Genomic DNA, 10,842 nt, shown 5'->3' on the forward strand with positions numbered 1-10,842 from the left:
ATGGAAGATCTTCAGCAATAGCACAATGAAAAATTGACTTTAATTTTAGTATAGAAACATGTATTCAAATATACAAGAAGAACTTTGCATTGGTTGTTTCTTAAAACCTGCTTTAAATATTTCTGCACTGTTTGGTATGGAACCATTTTTGTCTTGTGATTGTCACAGAAGATCCTTACTTTCTAGTCCCACAAAAAAGTTATTGAAACGCCTTTATTTTCAAATAATAGAATTCATAATGTGGATCGAATTCTGTCTTGTAGTTTGGAGAGCAATTCCCATTGTAAATAATTATGCTCCTTGTATGCAAACTGTACATAAAATGAAAAATGATGCCATACCTTATCAGCTGTCTCGCATCATTTACGCCTTTATTATTATAACAATATTGAAATGGAATAAAAATCACAAGGTAAATTTGAAAATAAAATTTAAGAACGTGGCATATAGACGAAAAGATATATCGAGCATCATTAATTCTGTTAATAATATTTCTTTGCTTGCTTTCTTAATTGTTTTACTCGTTAATATCTGGTATAATATAGTAATTGTAGTAATTTTGTATTCAGTATGGCAACAAGACAATGTGTATAAGGACGAAGCATTTTTCTGTAGTGTGCATTTGGGTGTAAGTCAAATGTACTCCATTGGTGGATTGATTTTTATAACGCTATTACAATTATTATTCTTATCGTTTATTGATAAAGAATATGAACAACTCTTCGATAATTTATTGCTAATAAGAAGAAACAACCCATCTCTGGTGTCTTCTCTGAACTCTTTCATGGTACAACATGAGCAAATTTGGAAAATAGTGGAAGAATTTAAAGTTAAATTCGGCTATCCGTTTCTCTGTAACTACGTATTCATCGTATTTTCTACTAGTTATTACTATTACATGTATTTCTTCAGAGAAACAGTTGACAGAGTGGCCAATATATACCTAGAGTTGAGTATTATCTCCACTATTGTTTGCGTCATCTATGGTTTAAAATTGAGTTCTCTCTCCTTTAAGGTAAATAATTAAAGACATTCTTAAATAAATATTTGTTTTCTTTTGTATAATATAAATTTTTTCAGATGCAGAATGGATTTCAGGATATTCGGCTGTTTGCAGTGTCAGACACTTCTGTAGAAGTAAAGATCAAAGTGTGTACAAACAATTAGTAATATCAACATGACGTAGGGTAGCCTAAGAGATATCTACCAAGCTTAATGATATATAACAACGAGATGCACAAATCTTAATCAAATATCATTCAAATCAGCATTTGTGCCAATCAATAGCCACAATCGGAAATAGTTGGTCATTGGTTAGCACCTAAACAATGAGCTGACTGTATGGTGTTTTCGGCTTTTTTTTACGTGTCTAAACCAAAATTCGGTACAATTTCCCCCACAGAGACTTTAATTAGAAGCTCTTCCATTGACAGATTGCCCATGGGTTTGCGTTGTCTTATTGTAGCGATACAATCTGAATCAATATTTGAATCCATTTATGTTAGAATGTCCTCAATATAGTTGGCTTCAAGTTCGATCTCAAGCTTATCTGCACTAGTGTGCGTAATGCAGATTTGAATATTGGATAATATGTGCCTATAAGGGTGAACCGGAAAGCTGTGAGGAGTTTAACCTGCCGCTCTGGAGGATTCGGAATCGAATCTAAGAGTTTTGTGGGTTGTCCATCTGTCCCTCACTAACCAGACATCTCATCGTGGGCTTGGCTGAACCCACGATGGATATAGAAAAAAATGTCCTTTCAGTACACACGGGGAATATAAATTAATATACACGTATATAAAAAACATTAAACTTGGTATATATCTTTCGAGTTATCCCGCAATTATAACTGATTGTCATTTATAATTCACAATACACTTATTTTTTTCCTTCAGATTCTGAATTTTATGAAACGATTCGGCAAAGTTCCATTAGTACTTTCGATGGGAGGATTCTTCTACATAACTAAAAGATTCCCTATTAAGGTAATCTTTCGACTGGAACATACATTTTAAAATATAAATTTTTAATTATAATTAATATTTTTATTTTCAGATGTTTAGTTCTCTTCATTCCGTATTTTCCGGACTGTTAAAATTGCGAACAATTAGTTATCGAAATGGAAACTGTAAAGGAACTTTTACTGATAATGCCACTCACTTTTATGAAATTTAATAATGATTAGTGTTTTATTAAATAAAGTTTTTGCATGAATATTTTTAATATTATTAAGATTATTTAGGAAATTACAATAAGAATTAGATATGTTTCTTTAGTTTATTTCTATTTACGTTTTCCTCTTTATCTTTGCCTGCTGAGTTACATATTTTAATGGGTGAAGATCTCATAATCCGCTTATAATTTTAATTGCATCGATAAGTATTACGTATTCTATCCATATAAGGGTAGATTTCTGTGTATTAATAGATGTTAAATGAAGGAAATCCAGAAAATTTTGGTAAAATTTGTAATTTAATAAAATATTTTGATACATTGTATGTGTAAAAAACATCGTTGATTTTATCTAAATTGGAAAATAACTTCAGTTATAATTAACTTAAATTTAGTGAATAGATGGAGTAGACCTCAACTGTCATGGCTACCTCACTTCAATATGCCTCAGCTGTAGTAACGGGTTTAGCACTTTATGTTATTCCATCTCGTTGATACATTCGCTTTCTGATATCCTGTCACATTTTCGTAGGACCTCTGAAGCATGATATTCGCTGATTCGTAAAAGTGATACTTATTGTGACGATTCTTTCCTTGGAGTATTGTGGTTCTTTCTTTTTAGACGTGGGCAAAAACCATACGAACAGAAAGAGGAAAAGAGATTATTTACGAATGAGGAATACGAACACGTTGAAAAGCAATAAGAAGCGACGAAATAAACAAGATTTAATAATAAAAAACGTTGGTGTAGGGAAGAAATTACCTGTTAAACCAACTGACAAAATGGTTCAAGCACAGACAAGTCGAACCTACATTTACCATCGCCTGCGTGGAAGAAAAAAAATCTTCAGTCTGCCAGGAATCGAACCTGAGACCTTCCACGTGTAAAGCGGGCGTGATAACCGCTACACCACAGACACCCGCTGAAAGAAAGCGGAACGGCAATTCTTCTTCGTGAACTGATCCTGGGTCGTATTCAAAACGGTTTGATTTTCCTTCTTCAGACCTGCTGACGTTTATCGGACATTTTCAGTGGAAATTTTCGTACAGAATCAAGCAGGCGGATGAACCGGAAAGATGTTTGCAATCGTCGTACGCCAGAAAACGAATGCGAGATGTTCCACTGTGAAAACCACGACTCAAGTAAGTCGTAGAAAATCACATTACCAAAGGATAAGGTGAACAAACAAGTTGAATCTGAGAGGAATGGCCATTGCAGAAGAGAAAACAAATACATCGGACGTGTGGACTGATTGTTTTCAGGTTAATGACTTTCCATCGTGACAGGAATGAAGATTTTGTAAGAAAAGTGCCGGATTAACTACTGGACTTGAAGTTAGCACAAGTGCGACTTAAAGATTTGAGCAGTTAGAAAGGTTGTGTAACTTTTCTAATTGTTTAAATAGCCGTGTGCTTGTGGTGTAGCGGTTATCACGTCCGCTTCACACGCGGAAGGTCCCAGGTTCGAAACCTGGCAAGCACATTTTAACTACTTTTTCTCGTTTTGTTTGTTCGACTTGCACCTCCGCATTATGCAACGTTTCTATTATAACGTATTTCGCTTTGCTTAAAGGAGAGATAGGACAGGTTAGAGAAGGAACTTGAGCGCGGTATGGATATATTTAAATGAGCACGGCTCTTTGTACGTGCTGCATTAGGTTGCTGGTAGAACGAAAGAAACGCGCAAATTTATTTAATCAATTTTCGCAAAAATGAATTTTACAACATGCAAAGAAAAAGAAAATTGTAACGGCTCCTCAACGAGTCACAATTATCTGTTAATAATCAACATGTAAATATTATACTCAATTTTCATTGATTATATTCGTTAGAAATGGTATTTTTATACGAAATATATAAAAATATCACTTCTAATTAATTAAAATGTCAATAAAAATTATTCAAAAATCTAAATTTTCCATATATAATATATAAAGCGAGAATGTTTATTTCTTTGTTAGAGGTAATCTGAAATCCTACTAAACAAAATTTTAAAATTCTTTTGCTATTGGAAAGCTTATTCCTTCGTGATGAACATAGGCTATATAGTATTTTCATATAAAAAACAAAAAAAAAGAAAATTCACGAGAAAGATGTTTTTACTGAGCATTTGTCTTTTATTGTTCTTTCGCTCCATTCAATGTCAATCCTCTTCGTCACCTGGTGGGCTCTTTTAAACTTATATTTTCGGTTTCGATTTTGATTGGTGCACTTGTGATAGATGTGTATATGTTTTGCTTATACTGTGTTGGTCGTTCGCTTCTTATACTAATGTTATTAGATACTTAAAACTATAAGAACTGAATTCACTTTCGTATATATGAGATTGAACTTTTGTACGTAAACCTGTAGTATTTTTATGTGTTCGTTGTTTTAGTATTAATCCTATCCTACTATTACTTAATCATAAGAATTAGTCCTGTTATCAGAGATTTATCTACATACATTGAGTAGTTTCGGTTACTTTTCAGGTGTACGCATTTGCGAGTCTTTTGACGATAAAATTCCTAAAAAGAGTGACAATTGTCACGAAATACAAGTGTCAAGGGAAGTCTTATTACTTTCTATATATGTAAGTACTTGTACAGCATAGGCTGCCGTAATAACAACCCTTACAGCAGTTGGCAGCAAATTCACGTGCCAAAGAATATAGTCACGAAGGGAAGAGAAAAAAGGGAGGAGGGGGAAGATAAAAAAGCAAAAATGAAGAAGAAAGAGAAAGAGGAAAAGAAAAGGAAGCAAATAACAAACTAAATTCTATAACGACAAAAAAATAACTGAAACATTTTACATAAGTAATGAACTTTTGATGGTTCTAAATAATTGTAAAAATAAAATAAAAATATTATTTATTTTGCATGAAATATACTTTAAAGTCCACGATTTAGAGGTAAACATAATAAACAAATGTATCAAATGTTTAAATTATCATTTATTAAATTTATTCCAAGAACTTTAAATTTAATGCTCTTCGTTGTTCTTCGAAAACCGAATTTTTGAATAAAATCTATTCATTGCATTGAATAAATATTAGAAACGAATGCCATTACTTGAATATTAAGTTTTATTCTTTTAAATAAATGATTTTTGGGGAAATGGAAGAAGGCAACCCAATACGTGGACCATCTGGATTCCTGGGAGAACATTCTTTAGAACCTTGCCCCTATTTAAATATTACAAACATAAAATCCCGCTGAACCTCTTCTGGGGTTTTCTGGGGGTTTAACTACCTAAGGTATGCCTAGAAATATCTCCTTCTGGGCTTTTCCTGGGGGGGGTAGTACTTCGAGTAGTAGAAAGTTTTGTTTCCTTTCTGCATCCTCTCCGAAGACGTCTGAATCGCTGTTTACGACAGCGACGGACTCAGTTGTAAAATACTGTAATTTTATTAACTCGTCCTTAAATCCCGAAATTTGAGGGCCAAACAGGTTATTTTATATGAAAAAAGGAATTTATAGAGAAAAGCATACCAAAGTGGCCTACTTATTAGAGTATTTGTAATAAATGTAAGATTTCTATACATTAACTCTATAGGGTGGTACAAAAGTCAATTAACTGTGTTGTATTTTTTTTGTGAGTGTGTGTTTATGTGTATTCTGGAAAAACTCTAAAATTGTTAAATCGAGTTTACAATAATCAATTTTATTAGATCAATTTTAGTAGAGAATTGTACCAATTTCGGTACAGCTAATTACTAAATAAGCCAGCAGTTTAATACAATGATTAACTGATTTATGGATCATTCTGTATTCTCACGAAGAATTTTAACTAAAAACTATAGGAGAATAAGTTTAAAAAGGAGAAAATTGTTTATATCTTCAATACTTTCGTCTTATACACGGTGTACCACAAGTCTGGAACTATAGGAATTACGTTGATCTTTGTTTATATTTTTAAGGTAAAGCATGACGCTCAGTAAGTAGTAACGAATTCAAGTTGTTTTGGTGGCAAAGACCCTCAGTCAGGGTGAAGTCACCAAAGGGTTTAACAAGTTGCATCCTGGTTTGATTTGGTAAGATTCATCTCAACGTGTGAGTGATCTGTCGAGAAGGATGTGCTCCCAGGAAGAACTTTTTATCCATTATTTAGTGTAAGGCACGTAAAAAAAGCCCGAGAAACTTCACATGGTTAATGCGATGCGAACCCACGACTCACGTTTAATGGTGTAACCCACTCGGTTAACGGTGGGCCAAAATTTAAATCACTGGCCAATTTCCCACAATCACACGTAATGATAACAAATATAATAATATTTTATAAATTCCTTTTATAGTTTTTAAAATATACAAGGATTTCTTTATATATATAATAAATTATAATAATTCAGAAGTATCTTTCAAGTGACAGCATTTCGGTGGGTGTTTAACAGATTTTCAATGTTTTACACCTACTCAATATACTTTAACACATTGAAATCAGTTAATGTAATCTGTCTGCTCGCATTCTGTTTGGTAGAAAATTGTAATAAACCGTTTTTAATGTTATTTTTACATTAAACAAATAAAACGAATTTATATGTAAATATGTTTCATACTTCTCTTTATAATAATGGATATTAGATAAATCCATTACTGCAGTGTCTACCCCTACTTTTAACAATGTTTTTTAATAGTCTTAAAACAGTTTCTTAAATAAAATCTTCATTAAAAGGTAATTTTTAAGCAAGAAAGTCTTATGAAAAGTAAAAGAAACTAATTTGTCACGCAACACCTTTTTTTTCTATAGAAGAAAGATCAATTATAAATTATACAATTTTCTATACATCAACCTTAAGATGTATTACTTTCCTGGCTTTTATATATAACAGAGGGAAAGTATGTTGATGGGTCAAGAAATGACCTCCCGAAGATTTTTACATTTTTCGACTTAGCACACCTTGGGAGGGAGCATAATTTTGTACACCCTGTTTGAAGCTTAATAATTCCTGTGTTTTTTGCCGAAAATTTCTAAAATTTTGCAGGGAGATTTGTTTATCAAGTGGATTGATTCTATTAAATTTTGGAAAGTAAAGGTCGAGGGGGTGTGTAGATAAAGGGAGTGGTGTGTATCTCCAGTAGGTCACACTTAATGACGATTTTAGTCTTTATTTTAGTCGTTATTACTATTTCATAATAGTTAAAACTATAAAAAGTTTTTAAACAAAATATCAAAACAGATGGGGCCACTAAATGTTGCCGGGAAACTTAAGCAACTCGTTGCTGGATATTTTTCTAATGCCAGTAACTATGACTGGATTAGATTGGACGACCCAACCCGAAAGTTTTCCCGTTGTGCGATATACCCAACGGGAAAACTTTCTATGGGGATCTGATCTCTATTTAGGTGTTAGACACGTGATAAAACCCGGAAAACTCCACGTGGTTGATGACGTGCGAAGCGACAATCCACGTTTAGCGGTTTGTATCTCAATGATTAAAAATTGCGATCCGGCATTGTGACGACGTCACAATAAATAATTGCTCGTTGTTTATATATTATCCACATATACTTTGTTTATAAATAGGACTCATTATACTGGTGTAGTTTCGAATTAGCAAATACAAGAAAAACTTAGTCAAAAACGAGCAATTGTTTATTGTAACATCGTCAGAATGCCGGGATACAATTTTTAATCATATTTTTAATTTATTTCATTTAAAATATATGTTTTTCCCGTCAAATCAGTAGGGTCTGTACGTCATAGTTTTCCAGTTAGGAATAGAGTCGCCACAACTCCTTGGTCATCTACGTAACTGCTTTCAGGGGAAAAGTTTTGAAATGAAATAACGTGTGAGTAGCAGGGGGCCACTGGGTTGAACCCTAATGACCGCTTAATCTGCACGGGCCTAATAGACCCGCTCTCAGTTGTCGGATGGCTTGTTTTGTCGGATGACACCAATATGTGCAAACCGAAGGGATAGGACAAGAGTTTCTCCCACTTACCGGCGCGCTGTCAGAGAGTGGCTATAGGAGGGCAAAAGGAGCGGGAGGCGTAACGAAGTCATGATGAGATGTCGATAGTACTTATCAAGAGTCATTAAATTAGGAATAACATATTTAATATAAACTTAAAAATAAATACAAATATATTAAAATTACACATTAATTCTAAACAATATGAAAGTGATAATCATAATAAATTCCGAGTCGCGACAATATCGAACTACCGATGTCCGTCTATCCCGTAAGTGAGACCACCAAAGGTCTTCGACACAAAATAATTCTAAGTCCTATCCAAAGGAGCAGATAAATAAATTCAAAGTTCCGAGCATATCGACAGACAATAATTTCTATGTCCCGAGTACACCGAGTGACGATATTTCTAAGTCCCGAGTATACCGATAGACAATAATTTCTATGTCCCGAGTACACCGAGAGAGAGTGAAGTAAAAACAATCTAAGTATTTACCTCTTTAGGTCGGCGATCAGAAACCTTGAAGTCCTTCCAGAGTAGACGCTTGTAGTCTTCTTTCTTCGATGATCGCGTCCTCCGATGATCGCCTCGAGATCTCCGATCATTCCCCTTTTATACTTTTTTAGCGTGGGAAATCTCGGGGATTCTTCTGACGCAAACTGTCACTTCTCCCGATTTATGACAGTCTCCCCCGTCATGGGTGACGACAATGCAGACATCGCTTGACCAATTAATGTTAAATTCGTCATCACCTGGGGAGATGACTGACCATTTTTGGTAATGTTCTCACCGTAAGGGTGCCCTTGTAGGTGACCTCTTGTCTACTCTCAACACAGGAACACCCATCCGTCTCCGTCCACCGGACACCCGCAGGAGACTACTCTTTTACAAGGTGTCTGCGGTGTGACCAATTAGCAAAAACAAACAAACGTCCCGGGGAGAGGGGAGTTCTTCCGCGGTCGCCTCGGACGACTTCGTCCTAGGGATGACCTTCTTGACGGACGAATTACGCATTTCATTATCCGGGGTCTATTCCTCGGACATTAGGGTGAGAACGGGAGAAATAACGGAAATGACGATGAAAGAAATATAACTTGTTACGTATTTACTAAAAATTTTCTTAAAAGAGTCAGATTTTCACATAACGTGACTTCTGGTTTCCATAAGAAGTTCATTTATAGTTAATCAGGGTCTCCTTCCCCTACGGTTTACACATCTAGTACTGAATTTCATTTATCTATCACCGTTCTTGAAATTTAGGAAGGACAGACGGACGACAGTGGGAATTTATGTCTACAATTTCTTTAAATTGCAGACCAGTTAGAAAATGCCATTATAATTATGTTTTGTTCTGTCCTTTGGATGTTTTATATCGGTGTTGTGGTATTAACTACGTGAAGAAAACTCGGAAAAAGTCACGTGGCCAACCGCAAACCTGCGACCAACTATTACTGGTTTCATCCACTGAGCCACTGGTGGTCTACATGTAGAACGTTTTAAAGGTATTTTCACTGTAGTAATGATATAGAAAAAAATTATATTATTATAAGAATTTTATTTTTAGTTATCGATTGTTATAATCCTCTATAATACACGATTCTAAAACTTCATCATAAATTAATGAATTCAATTTTAGAAATTCTGAAACGTGCGTTAAAGCCGGATGGATGAGACAGATAAAACCTCACGTACTGTCCTAGAGGATCCCAGATCAAATCCTACCAAACAATACCAAGAATATACAGGGTTCCTACTCAAACTTTTAAATACCATAACTTGACTTTTCCTGACTTTCCCTGAACAACTTTGTACAAATTCCCTGACCCTCACGTCCTTTACAGTATGGTACATCGAGAAAATAAAACAGCATTTGACTTATTATGCACATATGCTATTTCTTCTCCAGCTTTTTAATTACTTATTTTTTCTAATTAACAGTTATATATTTTTATAATTGCAGAATTATTAACCAGGCCAGAGAACAATCTATTGTGGCCTGGCCTAACCCACTCCAACCTCTTTTCATTGGTTCAAAGTGCATTTCTACGTCACCAGGTTCAAATTCAAATGTTTCTTACAGCGATACGTTACCATTTTAACGGTTAATTAACTAACTGTTGTGTTTGTAATAATTTTTTTTTCTTTAAATTTACTGTATGTTCGAGATAAAATTACTTCCGTACCTATGACATGAAATAACATTAATTAACGAAATATTTTTTGACAGTACTCTGACACTGGATCAATATACAAGCAGACATTTGCAATATGAAATAGTAGTTTTTCAATTTTTTAAATCCTTTTTATGTAATTCGTTATCAAAGTATTAAATTCTATTTTTCAAAATATTTGCATTATTAACTTAATCAACCTAAAAGCATTGAGCATGTAAGGAATGGCGTATGGATGCAAGGGACGAAAACGTAAGGAATGACATAGGAATGCAAGGGATGAAAACGTAAGGAATGACGTAGGGATGCAAGGGATAAAAACGTAAGGAATGACGTAGGGATGAAGGGATGAAAACGTAAGGAATGACATAGGAATGCAAGGGATGAAAACGTAAGGAATGACGTAGGAATGCAAGGGATAAAAACGTAAGGAATGACGTAGGGATGAAGGGATGAAAACGTAAGGAATGACATAGGAATGCAAGGGATGAAAACGTAAGGAATGACGTAGGAATGCAAGGGATGAAAACGTAAGGAATGACGTAGGGATGAAGGGATGAAAACGTAAGGAATGACATAGGAATGCAAGGGATGAAAACGTAAGGA

General features: G+C 34.4%; 1 protein-coding gene and 2 non-coding genes across 3 annotated transcripts; 2 read left to right on the top strand and 1 right to left on the bottom strand.

Annotated features, from left to right (window-relative positions):
- Window positions 1-637: 637 nt before the first annotated feature.
- Window positions 638-2,175, top strand: LOC111637114. Its single transcript, XM_023382533.1, has 4 exons — window positions 638-1,015; window positions 1,081-1,137; window positions 1,896-1,985; window positions 2,056-2,175. The coding sequence occupies exons 1-4, from the start codon at window positions 638-640 to the stop codon at window positions 2,173-2,175; spliced, it is 645 nt and encodes a 214-aa protein (XP_023238301.1).
- Window positions 2,176-3,019: 844 nt separating this feature from the next.
- Trnav-uac lies at window positions 3,020-3,092 on the bottom strand. The gene has a single exon. It is a non-coding gene; the product is annotated as a tRNA-Val (tRNA).
- A 490-nt stretch (window positions 3,093-3,582) lies between these two features.
- Trnav-cac lies at window positions 3,583-3,655 on the top strand. The gene has a single exon. It is a non-coding gene; the product is annotated as a tRNA-Val (tRNA).
- Window positions 3,656-10,842: the final 7,187 nt, after the last annotated feature.

Source organism: Centruroides sculpturatus, unplaced genomic scaffold, assembly GCF_000671375.1.
Source record: "Centruroides sculpturatus isolate CEXI.00-Female unplaced genomic scaffold, Cexi_2.0 scaffold1122, whole genome shotgun sequence".
NCBI lineage: Eukaryota > Metazoa > Arthropoda > Arachnida > Scorpiones > Buthidae > Centruroides > Centruroides sculpturatus.

What these genes read in the sequence shown, in the direction of transcription:
- LOC111637114 (XM_023382533.1), top strand. Translation starts at nt 638, where the DNA reads ATGTACTCCATTGGTGGATTGATTTTTATAACGCTATTACAATTATTA. An exon ending in TGAGTTCTCTCTCCTTTAAG is followed by an intron (nt 1,016 to 1,080) that starts GTAAATAATTAA and finishes AAATTTTTTCAG; the next exon opens with ATGCAGAATGGATTTCAGGA. An exon ending in CTAAAAGATTCCCTATTAAG is followed by an intron (nt 1,986 to 2,055) that starts GTAATCTTTCGA and finishes TTTTATTTTCAG; the next exon opens with ATGTTTAGTTCTCTTCATTC.